The 17,298-nt window shown below is 40.3% G+C and overlaps 2 protein-coding genes across 2 annotated transcripts in view; one reads left to right on the top strand and one right to left on the bottom strand.

Annotated features, from left to right (window-relative positions):
* The window catches only part of LOC134571986 (cyclin-dependent kinase-like 4), a 176,802-nt gene that overhangs the window by 104,195 nt on the left and 55,309 nt on the right, over positions 1-17,298 (top strand). The gene's annotated exons all lie outside the window — the stretch shown is intronic.
* On the bottom strand, positions 602-15,876 carry LOC134570994 (nmrA-like family domain-containing protein 1). The gene is made up of 6 exons (XM_063429025.1): positions 15,771-15,876; positions 7,127-7,213; positions 4,808-5,046; positions 3,264-3,513; positions 2,337-2,527; positions 602-974 (listed from the first exon to the last, which is right to left on the bottom strand). Exons 2-6 carry the CDS (start codon positions 7,158-7,160, stop codon positions 795-797), a joined length of 894 nt encoding a protein of 297 aa, XP_063285095.1. The 5' UTR covers positions 7,161-7,213; positions 15,771-15,876; the 3' UTR covers positions 602-794.

The raw sequence follows: 17,298 nt of genomic DNA on the forward strand, positions 1-17,298 counted from the left end.
TGGTGAGTAACATTTAGGCCAGTCTAATACCTTGAAAGTCACCTATAGCGTCTGTCAACCTTTTTAGCACTAGGCTGAATTTTCTTTGACATTTATGTTATAAATCAACTGGCATACCGACCTTGTATAGTTCAGGCACAGCCATGGCACATTATGCAAATGATTAGAACCAGTTGTTCATTTGTTTTCTTTCCTGCATGCACTGTGCTTCTGTGTCCATTCAAAGGCTACAAATTGCACCCCAATTAAAGCCAGTTAACTTCCAAGTGTAATCAATTTACTACAAAGTAGGTGACCACTGCATTTCACAAACTTGTGATGGGATTTTCAATGCATAATGCATGTTTTTAAATTAATTTACAGTATAAACTATAGCATTATCATATTTCTTTGATCCAGTCCACAGGCATTTTGAAGTTGACATTTCTTTGGGGTATGGAGAGAACTAGATACAATGGTACAAAAAACTAAAATATATCACATGTATACATGTTCATTCATTCATTATTTTCTTGATCTTACACTTATTTTATCCATTTTTGTGCAGGAGACAAGCATAGCCGATTCCAGATTTGCAAAGTAATAAACAACTCACAGAAGCTAGAGAATATATTAGATTTATTACAAAATAAAGAATTTGTGTCTGTGTTTGAAGTGTTCGACACAGTAAACCGTCTTTGACTAGTTAAGCTTTTAATTCAGTCCATTTATAGAAGATTACAATTGATGGTCCATGGACGGATCATGGGTGTAGGGTTTATGAAATGTGGCTTGGAGTAAACAGCAGGCATTGGTTACAAGTCTTTGAATGCAGCCTTGTTCTCCTCTGCCCATTGCTGAAACCTTTTGGCTTTAGGGTTCAGTTTCAATGTGAGAGACACGTCACGGTCGGGTATCATCTGGTAAAAACGGAACATGTTTGCCAACTCAGCTGCTCCAGGGAATCCCAACTTTTCATATGCATCAGGAGAAACCTGTAGGAGAGACATGCAAGGTATGTATTAAGATCTTCCCAGCTACACCTTTACTCTCTAATTGAAATGAATGTCTAGTTAAAGGAACAAACATGTATCCTTAACCCTATAGTTTTTTTTTGTTTTGTTTTTAATTCTTTACTTTTACATGACAGGAACAGTGGCATAATGTGAACATTTCGGCTTTTGCAGAAGCCCATATACATCATTTTATTAATAACATTCTAACAATGAGGCTTTGTGTATTCGGTTGAATTCTCTGCGGCCAGAGGTCACCTTCCTTCAGGATTTTTATATATTATATTATATTTTATTATATTATATTATAGAGTCACATTTCCTACATCCTCTATTGTATGTGCCGCTTTTGCGCATTTTCGCACCGCAAATGTGTTTTCGCGCCCTCGGGTGCAAATCTGTCGGGTTGTTGTGTCCCCCGCCCGTCTACTCTCGCTGTTTTCTTGCTCCAACTGTACCCCACTGCACTCCCCGGGCCTGCCTAAATCTGATGTATGTGTTGCGTGCGTATCGGCACTATCCTACACGTGCCCTATGTAAAAGGTTCAAGTAAGTGTAGAAGAAGATAGACAAATAGAGAGAGAAGAATCCTTGGGCGGTCTAGGGCTCGAGCGCAGGAGGCTGAGGTGCAGCAGGGGAGGGGGGAGAGAGCGAACCCTATAGTTTTAAAGACACAATCTATGCATAATGCACAGTTTGCAAGAGCACCAGTTCATGATAGTCCCATTAGTCAAGAGCGAGATTTCCCCTTAATGCATACGGCATGCGCAAGCCCCATACACAGCAAAATTAAAAAGTTATACCTGGAACGAAGTGCTCCAGCTGCCTGATGGACACTCCTAGTGGGTCGTCTTTTTTCTACAAGCTGCAGCAGTTAGCCAGTCTCAAAAAGGAGAGTGGGCTGAGGATACTTTAAGCATGCATTTTCCAATAATGTGAAGTAGTTATGGTACCAACATTAGATGTATTTTTTTTCTACTTCCATCTTTTCTTCTGCCCCAAAAAAGGCTATATAAAAACCCATAAAGTCAAACAGTGGGGGCTGGGGGAATACTGTCCTACAGTCAATTTTATTTTAATAGCCCCCTCCCCCACACACACTCATGAGGTACAAGTGTTGTCATGGGGGTTGCAATATGTCCCCCCCCCAATAAATTGTATGAGGTGTCCCACCATGGGGGACCTGTGTCAGGTGCCCATTTACTGGATTAGCAATTAGGTCACAATAGCTGCCAAGTAGCTAGTCTTTAGGACAGCAAGCAGCTGCTGACTGTTTGCTATTTAGTAGACATGTACCTACTCAAAGCATGGCAGGTAGTGGCAGGAGGGAGGAATTTTACTCACTTTGGCATCTTTGATGGTCTTGCCTGTGGCCTTGGACAATATGGCTGCATACTGCTCCACCGTTAGCTTGTCTGTGCTCAGCCCAATGTCCTTCCCTGCATATTCTGATGGAGACTTCAGGATACTGACCACCACGTGGCCAAGATCTGCTACAGACATTCCATCAAATAGGACATCACCCATCGGGATACCTGCAATTATTAATGTAGTGAAGAATCAGAAGTCTGAAAATGTGAGTGCAATGGTTTGTATTGACACATTTCTGTGCTGAGTCGGGGAGGCCTGTGTTTTGACAGCAGAAAAAAAGGCAGCCACTGGCTTTTTTTGTTTTTAATTAAGGCTCGAATACTAAAACATGAAAATATATAGCAAAGAGTATGCTATACAATAAAAATAAAAAATAAAAATATTACCAGCCCTTAGAATGTATAAAAATAAAGAATACAGTATAGCAAACAATTTAAAAAAAATAAATAACGATTAGATGACAAGGGCAGGACAAAGTTAAAGATTACAGAATAAAGAAGGTCTGGGATTCAGATGCCGAGTCAAAACCAGACTACACACAAAATCTAGAATGCATTCTTGGGTAACAAACCAGGATAGGGCAAAAAGGAGGAGTTGTTGTGTAACTTTGTTACCCCAGAACCTTCACAGTTGGGCTGCATCACTTACGATGCCAAACTGTATGCACTGAGTCTTTTTGGATAGACCCACGTTGCATACATCCTGGAAGAATATCAAATTCAGATCAGTTCAAGATTAATCATATAGTCGGCTGTTGAAACCATGTCCAACTCTTTCCTCAGTCAAAAATCCCCATTACTCATTCCAAATTTACTCTTGATAGAAAACACCCTAAACTTTGGTGCAGACATTGGGTAAAGTATTTAACAGAAATTAAGAAGATGGTTACAGCAGACGTACTTAGAGTGTAGGTCTTCCCATCATCTGATTTCTTGGGCCTGAAGAAGGTTAGTATGTTCTCATAATAGCTGGGAAGCCTGATGCTGGTCATTGGGACTCCAATAGATCTGAAGTACACCTCCACTTCTCCCTTTCCATCAAAGTGAAGGACCTCCAGCTTCCCACCAGTTTGCTTCTTGACATCTTCCAAACCACTGAAAACGACATGCTTTAATCCCAGGCTTTTTGAAATATCTGCAATCAGTTTTCCCTAAAATACAAAAACATACATCAAAATATAATAAAATCAGCAGAAAAAGAGGTACAAAGGAACTCCGCAAATTAAAGGGAAACAGTATATGTTGCTAATGGCTAGAGGCCACCACCTACCTTCTATAACAGAGTACGAAATAAAATATATAACAAGGAACATGTTTCCCCCAATTTATGGAATTTTAGTTCCACACAAACAAGGTGATGTTTAACTTCCAAGGAGCCTTTATCAAAAAATTTATAGTGAGATTAATGAGGAACCGACATAAGTCAAGGAAAAATCTGTAGTAGCTTTTCGGTTTATATTACTGCAATGAGGCTGCAGCCATGTTTAGTCCTCTTTGATCCAAAGCATGTTTAACTGCCAAGAACATGTACCATTTCAGGATCTGAAACCAAAGGTAACAGAACATGCGCATAGCATTAGGATTTGTGAATGTGTCCTAGTTATTGGTTAACTGCAAGGTTTTTCGGCACATATGCTGTGATTCCAACTAAAAGGGACTTTGAAAAAAAGTGAGACCGAAAAATTCACTGAGTCATTAGATTATAAATATTAAACTGGGGAAATATCCTTTCAAATTGGATGATTTTATCTATATTCCTTTAAAATTGGTGTTAGTAATGTTATCATGTGAGCTCGAAGAAAAATCGGTAAAATCCCCAAAAAATTAAATTAAAAAAAGACAAATGCAATGTAATAAATGTATACGGGTTTAGTACAGTAGCTTTCAGCCTTCGTACCAACCCTGAAAACTGTAGGACAATTTTATTCTTAGATCTCTGCCTTTAATCTCTAGATGTTACTCAGCCAACTATTGCTACATCACTGAGTATCCACAGTAATTAAATCATATGATCATATCGCCCTCAAGTGGATATGAAGCGAGACATTCTGCTTTATTTAATTTATTTTTTAATAAAACACAAAATCGGTGAAAAGATATGTTAGGTTTGCACTTAACTACATTTTCATTTACATAAATGGTTATCAGCAGGAAGTGGAAATCACCCATGTTCTGGGATAATCTGATCCATGGACCCACTTCCAGCCACACCACTGAAAATTTGTCAATTGAAAAGTTGGGAGAGATGAAATTGTAACCTTGTTTTACCAAATGGTTTCTCAGGAATAAGGGCTCAGTTTATGGATATCTATAAATTGGGACAAAAACTGAACGTGACCTCCTGAGTTTCTAATTGTGGTGTCTACACAGTGCTTACCTCCCGAGAGCCCTCTATTTGTGTGTTACAATTAAATCATGGAGAGAAGGTCCAGAGACCAGTCTTACCTGTGCAATCTCTTTGTCTTTACTGAAATGCTCCCAGAAGTTGGTGACTACGAAAGCTCCATAGGCCCCGGAAAGAGCAGCTTCTAAACTCTTTTTGTCATCTAGATCAGCAGCCACCACCTCTGCTCCGGCCTCTTTCAGCTTCAACGCTGCCGGCTTACTGGGGTCCCGGGTCACAGCTCGGACAACGAAGGTACCATCCTCCAAGAGAGCTTTTGCTACTGAACCTCCTTGAGCACCTGTGAGAAAGAGTGTGAGTTACCGAGATGGATCTGTTAAATAGCACCAGCAGTGAATTCCACTGTCACAGACACACACACAAGACAGGAAATGTGGTCTTGATACAAGTATAACAAAGCAACTTAACCAAGGGAAATTGTTGCCCAAGAAAATGCCAAGAAAGAATACTAAAATAAGAAAATATAAGGGAAGGATAGGGATATGAAGATAAGTTTAGAAGAGTTGGGAAAGAGAAAAGAGTTGGGAAGTAAGGGTACAGTTATTACACACAAGTGCAGACACTAAAAAAAACTAACATACATAAGAAAATACTATTAAAAAAAAACAAAAAAAAAACAGCCAACACAACCATTGAGGATATCTTGATCTAGCTAAATGGATGCAGAGGAACTTACAAACTAGAATCAATCATCTGCCTCGCCCAGACTCTGGGCCACTTTGTGAGCAGAATATATTACGGAACAAGGTCCTGCAGACAGAGGGATTCAGAAACACAGTGTGTGCTAGGAAACAGGAGGCCTTCAACAAGAGGTTTAATGGGGCTTCCATCAGAGTATACATGGAGTCCTCCTGCAATATACAGGGGACCGTTCTCAGGTGTTGTAAGGGGGTTCTGACTCTGAGCATCAGTAGCAAAATAGGGGGTGGTCTTCGCTGCTACATTCAGGCTAGGTGGGCTGTTCAGAAGAAATAGATAGCCACTGCCTGAAGTTTCCATCAGCAGAGGTCGTAAATAGGGTAATGGAAACGTCTATCTGCTCTGGGTTTAACTTACTGACACGTTGTGAGTTGGCAGCTGTACAAGCTACACAAAAATAAAGTACACCTGGCAAGCTAGCTGAAGCTATAAAGTTTGGAGCTTTGCTGGTTTTAAAAAATGTTTTAATGGATTTATATAATAGGTTAAACATTTATTTCTTTATCAGCATCTAACTAGCACCAACATAAACTCCAGCAATTTACAATTATAGAAAGGGGAAGGAAACCCGGTTTAAACAAGCTTACAATCAGAGTATTTGAGGTAGGTAGATATAGGTTTACCTTTAGGTGTTGCCCAAGGACACTTACTGGTGATATGGTCTAACGGGGACTCATAGCTGGGTCTCTGGTTAGAGCAATGGTAACATCAGTACCTTAGAACTGACGGTATACATGCAGCTACCCATACACGCAAAGTATGCATCTTACATTGCTATACACACCATTAGTAATTAATATCGTACCTGTCCAATGGTAAATTGTAATAGAATACACCTCATATGCATGCAGCAACACACACGCCAAGCAGTCTCACATTGCTATACACATCATTAGTAACCAACACCTTTACGGTCAGTAATTTACAACAGAGCAGGATATTTGCACACATGAAAAGAGTTTGTAGAGAGCGACAGATCGTTAAAAGTAGTACGATAATAAAAGTGCAAGAATAGTGTAGGGAATGTAGATGGGAACATAAAAAGCATAATTAAAGTGTATAGGAGAAAGAAAAAGAAAAAGAATAACGTTTAGTTAAAGAGAGAAGGTCTGAAGGTAAGGTAATTTGTAGTTCCAAGCAATATTAAGTATAGTAAGGGGTGAGTTGCATATAAAAAGGAGGGGTACGTTGAGATGGGAAATTGAGAAAGGAGAAGAAGAGCGAAAGAGAGAAGAGTCGAGGTCGGGAAGAATTGAAAAATATTATGGGTATTTCTTGATCAACTTTTTAAAAGTGGAGCAGTTACCGTGGAAACCAAATGAATGTTCCTAGTGAATGTGCCAGTATTAGAACTTTGCCCAGAATGGCTCGTTATAAGGAAGCAATAAGCCATGCTGATAATTCCAGGAGACGATTATTGCACAGATTAAAAAAGTAACCAAGGCGGACTGGTTGCAGTATAAGGGGATAGGAGTTTTTAAAACAAGCAGCAACGCTGCCTGAGCGAGTATGAGACAGTATTCATTTTAATCAGTTACTAGTCCCAGTGTAAAGAATATTCAGAGTTAAAAGATAAAACTAAAAATGTAAAAACAAATTGACAAATGATCCCCTCCTTGGGATTATATCTGTTAGTAATTCCCTCCAAACAATTTGCCTACCTGTGGCTCCAAACACAGCGATGATCTTGGTCATGATGATACAGGATAGTGAAGCTTGCAGGGATAGGATGAGTCGAGGATTACGCTCTAGGAATGAAGCACAAGGAAGGGATTAGCTAGCTTTATACAGTATACAGGCTCCCTCCTCCTCCTGTCTGGGCACTATCAGAGTGACTCAGCAAAGTCAACACAATGAACGCCTGAGGGAACAAAAAACAGAAACAAAATACACAGAGATGCAACCAATGTCCTATGTTATCTAACCCTACACTGACCTGCTGCCAACTAGCCAACCTCATACATTCACTAACCCTACACTGACCTGCTGCCAACTAGCCAACCTCATCCATTCACTAACCCTACACCGACCTGCCGCCCAATTACCAACCTCACACATTCACTAACCCTACACCGACCTGCCGCCATATAACCAACCTCATACATTCACTAACCCTACACTGACCTGCTGCCATATAACCAACCTCATACATTCACTAACCCTACACTGACCTGCTGCAAACTAGCCAACCTCATATTCACCAACCATACACCGACCTGCCGCCCAATTACCAATGTTTTCATATATTCACCAACCCTACACCGACCTGCCGCCGTATAACCAACCTCACACATTCACTAACCCTACACTGACCTGCTGCCATATAACCAACCTCACACATTCACTAACCCTACACCGACCTTTATTTTAATGAAAGTATTTAGAAAATTGGGCAGACTAGATGGGCCAAATGGTTCTTATCTGCCGTCACATTCTATGTTTCTATGACCTGCTGCCGTATAACCAACCTCATACATTCACTAACCCTACACTGACCTGCTGCCATATAACCAACCTCACACATTCACTAACCCTACACTGACCTGCCGCCATATAACCAACCTCATACATTCTCTAACCCTACACCGCATGCCACCATATAACCATTAGTCCTGCAGTCATGCATTCATTCAGTGTAGCCATACATCTACTACTTCTGCTCCAAACTGCAGCCATGCACCCAGTGATGCTGTGCAGTCAGACCTATGCAAAACCTACACCAAATTGCAGTCATGCATCCACTAGCCCTTTGTTAACCTACGCATCCTCTAGTCCTGTGCAGCCATTAAACTTATACCAACTGGTAGCTGTGGATCCAATGATCGGCACATCCTGTGACCCAGTGTCCCTTTAACGACAACTCTGTACTCTTCCTTTAAACCAATGCTCTACCCAAGATGAAGAATTTTCATCTAGACCAGTTTCTTCTAGTTTGAACACTAACCAATTGTGTGGAACCTGAAGCCGTGCACCCACTGATCCTAAGCCAACATCAACTTGCATCTCATAACGGCATTGCATTCAGTCACTATACATCCAATCAGACTGTCAGCTGATATAATCAGACTAAAGACATTCAGTGCTTCACTGCGGCTACCAGCATGAGAATGCACTTTGTGTCCACTCAAACAATTAGGGTTCTGTGTAAAAAAAAAAGAAAAAAAAAGATATAAATAAATGTATCTCAAAATAAAGGTTTGTTTTTGATCCAATCAAACCCACAACTCAGAATAGACTAGTGTGCAATAGGTGGTGCTTTATGAAGAGTAGCAATCACCATGGCAACCAATGTATTGCCGCTGCAGATTGCTCCACAAAGTGAAGGAAGTCAGGTGCAGAGTGAGACTTTCTCCAACAGCGTTCAGCAGTTCTTGAAAATTTTTTAGATATCGGGTCAGCTTGGTGTGCCAGGGTTGTAGTTGAGAGCGCTTGCTGCGTTTAAATGTAGGAGGTGCCATGAGGTCTAGTTGAGATGAGAGAGTGGAGTTGTAAAGTGAGGTTGCAGAGTTAGGGCAAGTGAGATTTGAGATGGGTAAAAGGAGAGTTTGGAGTTTGGTGGAGAAATGCTGGAGATCAAGGCTGTGGAGGTTTCTGCGAGATTGGAGAGTTGAGGGTGTTGAAATTTAGGTATGGGGTATGCCAATGTCAAACATCAGCAGATGGTGGTCAGATAGAGGAAATTGAGCATGAGCATTGGAGAGATTAGAGGTAGTACATTGGTGAAGATGAGGTCAAGAGGTTTTCCTGCTGTATGAGTTGCTGAGGTAGACCACTGTGTGAGGCTGAAGGAGGAGGTTACAGAGAGCAGACGGGAGGCATCAGGGCAGTTGAGGTTGTTGATTGGGATGTTAAAGTCCCCAAGTATGAGGGAAGGAGTGCTAGAGGAAAGAAAGTGGGGTAGTCAGGGAGAAAAGTGTTCAATGAATAGCCTCGGATGACTGAGGAGGGGGAATAGATGATGGCAATAGGAAAATAGGAATTCCTTATCACAGGCATTTCATATAACTTTTTTTTAAAGCGGCAAGGAATTAATGTATCATTTATATAGCTAAATCATAAGGCCTCCAGTACCTTAAAGATGACTGAAAAAAAAAAAAACAAAAAAAAAAAAACACACAATAAAACCCAGAAACTCTTCCTATATTTCCAGAAGCAGTTATTTGTGGAGTGCAGGTGTCCCCCATTGCAATCTTTTGGAGGTAAATCTATTATTTTAAATATACAATATTGCTGGCTTCCTATCCCAGCGGCCACATCGAGCATGTTAAAGCTTAGACATGCGAACATAACACGTCTCGAGATGAAAATATAATTTTGCCTCTTTATAAATCGCTGGTAAGACCACACCTTGAATATGCTGTGCAATTTTGGGCACCTGTTCTAAAGAAGGATAATATGGCACTAGAAAAAGTGCTGAGACGAGCTACAAAATTGATAAAAGGAATGGAGCATTTTCTTTATGAAGAAAGGTTAAAAAATGGAAATCTCTTCAGTTTATATTCACATTATACAAATATATTCGGGGCCAGTACAAACCTTTATCTGGAAATCTATTCATAAATAGGGCTATACATAGGACATAAGGTCACACATTTAGGCTTGAAGAAAGGAGATTTCATCTAAGGCAAAGAAAAGGTTTTTTTTTTACAGTAAGCGCAATAAGGATATGGAATTCATTGCCAGAAGAGGTGGTTTTATCAGAGTCTATACAGATGTTTAAACTGCAATTGGATAAATACTTGCAAAAACATAACATACAGGGATATAATTTCTAATTAGTGGGGTAATAGCTGCTTGATCCAAGAAGACATCTGACTGCTATTTTGGGGTCAAGAAGGAATTTTTTCCTAGTTTGTTGCAAAATTGGAAGCGCTTCAGACTGGGTTTTTTGCCTTCTTTTGGATCAACAGCAAAAACATGTGAGGAAGGCCGAACTTGATGGACGCACGTCTCTTTTCAGCCTATGTAACACAAACGTCCTGATATTTTTATGCTGCATCATTACAACTAAACAGAAAAAGAGACTAAAACTGTAAAACAAACAAGCTCTTATCGGCAAAACAAGATTTTCCCCTTTCCCTAGCAACAAATTCAGCTCTCTGGAGTCTAAAGAGGTGCAGCAAATACCTCCAGCACAAGCCACAGAGCAGGAACAAAACAACGTTTTCACAAAACTTAGCAGGTCAGACGGCATTTCTATAGCATTCTGCCATAAAAAAAGGTTTTATTTTTTTTATTAAACAAAAAGGTTCTCCTGTACAATCTTGGCCCACAGTCCTAGATGTAATTGCTATAGAAACCAATGGAATGTTCCTGTGGATGACTATTAGCAATACAGACCACGTGTGTTCTCTATACAGAAGCCATAAGAAATCTTGACTGCTGACCCATAAATCGTATTACCACCGTTGCCCCCACATAATATACCAGACGCCTTCTATAGTGGATATTAGGCTTTCTTTATTGCAAGTTCTGTTTAATTAAGATTTTCTTATCCCCCTGCTATGTTAATAGCTTGCTAGACCCTGCAAGAGCCTCCTGTATGTGATTACAGTTCAATTTAGAGATTGAGATACAATTATTTAAGGTGAATTACATCGGTTTGAAAGTGAAATCAGTTTTTTTCATGCAGGCTCTGTCAATTCTAGCCAGGGGAGGTGTGGCTAGGGCTGCATAAACAGAAACAAAGTGATTTAACTCCTACATGACAGTGAATTGAGCAGTGAAATTGCAGGGGAATGATCTATACACTAAAACTGCTTTATATAGCTAAAGTAATTTAGGTGACTATAGTGTTCCTTTAATTAAACAGAACTTGCAATAAAGAAAGCCTAAATAGGGCTCTCTTTACAGGAAGTGTTTATGGCTGTGTAAGTCACATGCAGGGAGGTGTGACTAGGGTTCATAAACAAAGGGATTTAACTCCTAAATGGCAGAGGATTGAGCAGTGAGGCTGCAGGGGCATGTTCTATACACCAAAACTGCTTCATTAAGCTAAAGTTGTTCAGGCGACTATAGTGTCCCTTTAAAGTAATATTCAGCAGTGAAATGTTAGCTAACCCCTGTAATATGCATGCTGACTGAGCTTGGTAGCCGACTATGCTGCACATTGTTTTTGCTGCCTCTTTTTAAAATAATGTAAACAAGCGAGATAAACATGTCTAGGTAGAAGAATACACAGAATTGCTGAGCACTTAGCTTAATCTGGATATGTGGGTGTATGGTAGAGCAAGAGAAAGCTTCTCTAAACATGCGTTTTTAAACGCGTTATAGAATCGCTGTGATGCTATGGTGCATTATCCACAAACAGAGATAAGGAGAGGAGAAAACATGCATCCCTGCATCATTAGTCAGATTACATCTGTAGTAAGGCAAGGTAACATAACCAATTTTTAACATCATCCATAACAGTCGGCTGTAGCCCCAAAAAGTTCTCCACCCTTTCCCACTCTCCCCTCCAAGAGCCTTAACAGTCGGCACTTATCAGCTCCCGTGCAGGCTGTCATCTCCCCAAAGCAACTCTTAGTCTTGTCCTTTCCCTTTTTTTTATTTTGCAATTTGGTTTTCAACTCACTACGGTTCACAAGTTAATCACATGGAAACCAATCTCCATATAAACAAGAGGAAGCAATTTACTGGCAGCATTAACAATTGACATGTTTCCCTAACAGCACAATGTGTGCTTTTACTAAATCCCATATTCATTCAGGAAAAACCAGAACGAAAGAACCGGTTCTTTATACAGCAACTTAAGAGTAAGTACGGAAACTTTTCAGTTTCCTACAACACTCTTGAAATCTGCATATTTATAAAATAATCCAGAGGGGGCATAAGTGCTTTAGGGGTTACCTGTATGCCCCCTCTGGATTATTTTATAAATATGCAGATTTCAAGAGTAACATCTGGTCTCTCACTTTGTACTGACGTCTTGAAAAGATGCACTAGTCCGGATTGCTACAAAAAAAACTCCCGATTGGACACAAATCATGAAAAATAACGACTTCACAAATGGAGAATCGGAGAACAAGTGAGGAGTCTCTCCTGGTACTGGAAGAAAATGGAGTTTAACCCCTTAAGGACCAAACTTCTGGAATAAAAGGGAATCATGACATGTCACACATGTCATGTGTCCTTAAGGGGTTAAAGGAATCCCCCCAAAAACCTAAAGCACTTTATTTTTTAAAAACGTGTCCTCATTTTACAAAAAAGTATAGATTTTAATGGAAATTGGCAAATTTTTAAATGTATTTTTAATTTGAAAGTTTCAGTAATCATAAAATTACTAAAATGTAAACACTAACATTAGACAAATAAAGAGACGATACATTTAATAAGAGACCTCCATATTTTAACCTCTCACAAAGCAATACAGGGTGTGCCAAGACTAAAGGAAGAGAGAATGGAGAAAAAATAAAAAATAAATACATTTAAAAAAAAAAAAAAAAAATGATTTTGGGGCATAAGATCCAGGCCCTAATTTAAGGGAGATTCCCTTCTCCCTTCCCAAGTGGTTAATTTGCAGGATGACTGTTGGTACACCGTAACTCACCGTATAGTAAAAAAATTACAAATATTTTAAAAAAATCTCTAGTCACCCCGTGTGCAAGATTGTCACACCCAAAAGACGCAGGGCAGACAAACCACATTCTGTGTTTTATTAAACAGTGATAACGTTCAGGGATTGTAGTAGATATAGAGCTAGGTCTTATGCTTCAATAACAAAAAAAACAATGTAAATATAAAATCAGATTAGCCTTTCCTTCTACAGTAAGAATATACCAATTTTTGCCTGACCCACCATGATTTTGTAGTGACACGTCCCATCATTATGCCAAAGGGCAGCACGTGAAAAATACGGTTTAACAGAATGTGGCACCCATATGCTACAAGAGGGATTCGTCAAGGACTAATGCCAAAGAGGCTGCCATTAACAGATTCGCAACATAGAAATACTAAATGCTACAGGACAGCAATTTTAGGAAAATACGGTGGGTCGGATATTAAACATCTCACAGCACTGATCAAGGATTAGAAGAGAAATGGTGTGGGGCGGGGCCTGACCGCTGAGCAGACTGGTCGCACTAAACCGGAGCTCCGTGAGAAAAACCTGCAAACAAGCGACTATTAATCAATAACTCACACTGAACTTCCTAATCTGGCACAGCAGAGCAGCGCTGGCACCCGGGGACTTATCTGGCCGAACCACCGGACTCTGAGAGGCACTCTGAAGCAGACGCTGATTAGCGGCCTAGCAGTGCGTGCTGGTGTGGGAGAGGCGGCCGACCTCCCCGCCGACAGACCAGCGGGAAAATATTGCAACGCTCACGATCCCGATCACCCCCCCCCCCTCGCCGGTGAGGGATATCCCGGCACAAGCAATCAATCGACAAACAAACTAGCAGACCCCGCATGGGGATGAATAAGCTTTCAACCAAACAAGACCTACTGGGCCCAGCCAAGATGGCGGCATGGACGCAGCCCAGGACCAAGCACACACTAATTAAACTGCCCAAGCACGCACTGGAGTACATAAACCGACTAAGTACCTACTTGTGGGCAAGACTCAAGACCCAGAGACAGCTATACAGGATAGCTATGAGAGAGGTGACGGCATGGATCCGCCCGGCCACTCGGCGCAGCCTGCAGGGGAACCCACACCGCGACTCCAGAGCGGCCCTCAGATTGCAACGGAGCCGAAACTCAAAAGGGCGGGCACAAGCACCGGGTCCCCCACACAAAGCAACAAACGATCTCATGCCACTAAACAGGACCCAACCTGCCCATCACTCAGCGGCCCCAGCAACAAACGACCAGCACCTAGCGGCGGAACAGCCATACACTCCCGCAGAAAGCAGATAGCAGCAAGAACTCACTGGAGGAAGACGAGTCCGTGCTTACAAGCCACCCTATCGAACGGTACACTCCTGGTGGCAATGATCACGAGCACTAGGAATACCCAGAGGCCCGGGGCCGGTTAAGGGACTCTGCTGCTTGTAATTGTTGTAATACGTTTCTGTTTTGAAAGACTAATATTTGTGTTCGGCAAAGTCTCCTGAGTCTTACAGTACCCCCAATATACAGGTTTTATTGTGTTTTTGAAAGTAACAGGGTCAAATATTTTTACATTTAAAATTGGCAGGTTGGTTATGTTGCCTTTAAGAGCGTATGGTAGCCCAGGAATGAGAATTACCCCCATGATGGCATACCATTTGCAAAAGAAGACAACCTATGGTATTGCAAATGGGGTATGTTCAGTCTTTTTTAGTAGCCACTTAGTCACAAACACTGGTCAAAATTAGTGTTCATTTTCATTTTTGCAATTTTCACACAAACAAATATAAATGCTAACTTTGGCCAGTGTTTGTGACTACGTGGCTACTAATAAAGGTACATATGAGGTGTGATTCAGAGATTTATGACAGATAACTGTTACAATGTCACCATTGATACATTTTAAAATATATATATTTTGAAACAGCAATTTCCTACTGCAAAAAAGCCCGTAAACACCGTTTTTAAACTCAGGACAAAATTTTGAAGCTATTTAGCAGTTTTTTTCATTAGCTTTCGTAGGTAAGTAAAAGATTTTTCAAGTAAAAGTAAAAAAACATTTTTCTTAAATTTTTCACCAAATCTTTTCTTTTTTAAAGTAAATTATATGACAGCCAGGATACAAATAATGGTATGTAAAGAAAGCCCCTTTTATCCTGAAAAAAAAAAAAAAGGAAAATTACAGCCAAACAAACACCACAAACGTGTTAAAATAGCCCCGGTCCTTAACATACAACACGGCCAAAACAATCTGGTCCTGAAGGGGTTAGACAGCGGAATATGACCAGGAGTTTATTTTTGAGATGCCCAACATTGCATGGGACAAGTTTGATGCACACACTAGCTCTCAATTACCTGCATGGTTTTTGGTTGGCTAAGCCAAGCCGGTGAACAGATGGCTGCCCCTATAAAGTCATCCACTGAAAATGTAAACACACCCCAAAAGGGAAACAGCTTGGCTGGAGTTAGTATTCTAGGAAAATTTATAGAGATTTGAGACTGTTAAAAGGAAAACCGCTTTCATTTATTTTTATTTCAATTTTTAAAAAATTTTAAATAAAAAAAAAGTTACACATATTACATCTTGTACACCTCTGCATATATTAGTAGTTAATACTCCCAAATACGCCTTTTTCCCCCTAAATCTATTTATTTTTTTTTTATCTCTAAATTGTGCGATCAACTTTCACGAATTTGTATTGGATACATCCTGCTCTTACTGGACGGTTGTTGAATTATTAACCATTTCATTACCTTGGTTTTCTCTGGCTCGTTACACGTATGACGGCAGTTTAGTCCGTTAGTTTATATCCAGTCTGTGAGTCGAGTGCAGTGTCACAAAATATTATGGGATGGTGACAGAGCATCAGAGACAACGGTGTAGGTCACAGCTCCCTCTTTTGTGTCAAATAGGAACTGCAGCAACAATTTATACCAAGCACTTCAAGAAAGTATTTTAAAGGGATATTGTACCATTACAGCTATAGCACAATTAACCCCTTAAAGACCAAACTTCTGGAATAAAAGGGAATCATGACATGTCACATGTTCTTAAGGGGTTAAAGAGAAAGCAAACTGACCAACAATTAAAGATGTGTATTGATAGATTTAGAACAAATAAACATCCCATAATGTACATCTATTTCACGATGCAACTCGTAAAAAACGCTTCATCTTTCTGAAGGACGCAGGGAGCACGTTAATGCAAAGCATTAAGGGAGGAATTTGCATTTGGTCCTGTTTTTGCAGGAGTTCACATCGTCAGCCATAGCAAAAAAACATTTTTTCAATTAATAGCACTGGACACTAATGCAGAATTGCCAATATTAAAAATAAATGAATAATCCAGGGACCACACACAGAAATAAACAAACACATGCAGGGGTATATTACTAGAGTGAGGATTCAAAGTGAATTTCAAAATAGGTGCAATGGAAAAATAGTCCAAGTCATGTTTGCTTTCATTCCAGTTACTTTTACTTCGAATTCTCACTGTAGTTCCACCCCTGTAAGGTGGGACGGGTCACAGGCATCTCCTGGCTGTTTGGAACTATTGAGGTTTAGTTATCCACAGGGTAGGGATAAAAATAATTTAAATGTGAGTGCCTTTCTGTACATTATGGTAATTACAAACCCTGCAACACCAAAATTCACCATGACCTTACCATTACAGGTTTATTTACACCCATCTTACCCAGTCACAGTGTCAGCAGGTGGACCCATACCCCAGGCCCAACAGGAGGCTTTATACACACAGTGTGATCCGCCCTACAGGAAGAGGGAAACTGGGTTTCCTCATAATGCTGATTATTGGGGTTTATTCTCTAAACACTGCATTGCTGACAAAATTAAACTAAATTGCAAAATGTAGGGTAAAATTCACAGAGCTGGAATAATTCTTGAGCACATCTGTAGTCACAGCTCATTTATAGTCACAATGTGTCTATAGTTACAGCTCATCTGTAGTCACAGCTCATTTATAGTCACAATGTGTCTATAGTCACAGCTCATTTATAGTCACAATGTGTCTATAGTTACAGCTCATCTATAGTCACAGCTCGTCTATAGTCACAGCTCATCTATAGTCACAGTGGTTCTAAAGTCACAGCTCATCTATAGTCACAGCTCATCTATAGTCACAGTGGTTCTATAGTCACAGCTCATCTATAGTCACAGCTCGTCTTTAGTCACAGCTCGTCTATAGTCACAGCTCGTCTATAGTCACAGCTCATCTATAGTCACAGTGGTTCTATAGTCACAGCTCATCTGTAGTCAGAGAGGG

The sequence above is a fragment of the Pelobates fuscus genome, chromosome 8 (assembly GCF_036172605.1).
Source record: "Pelobates fuscus isolate aPelFus1 chromosome 8, aPelFus1.pri, whole genome shotgun sequence".
In the NCBI taxonomy this organism is placed as follows: Eukaryota; Metazoa; Chordata; class Amphibia; order Anura; family Pelobatidae; genus Pelobates; species Pelobates fuscus.

Coding starts and splice junctions, on each gene's coding strand:
- LOC134570994 (XM_063429025.1), bottom strand. CDS start 7,160: ATGACCAAGATCATCGCTGTGTTTGGAGCCACAG. Junction 3,514..4,807: donor AAGACAAAGAGATTGCACAG/GTAAGACTGGTC, acceptor TTTGTATTTTAG/GGAAAACTGATTGCAGATAT. Junction 975..2,336: donor AGACCATCAAAGATGCCAAA/GTGAGTAAAATT, acceptor TCTCTCCTACAG/GTTTCTCCTGATGCATATGA.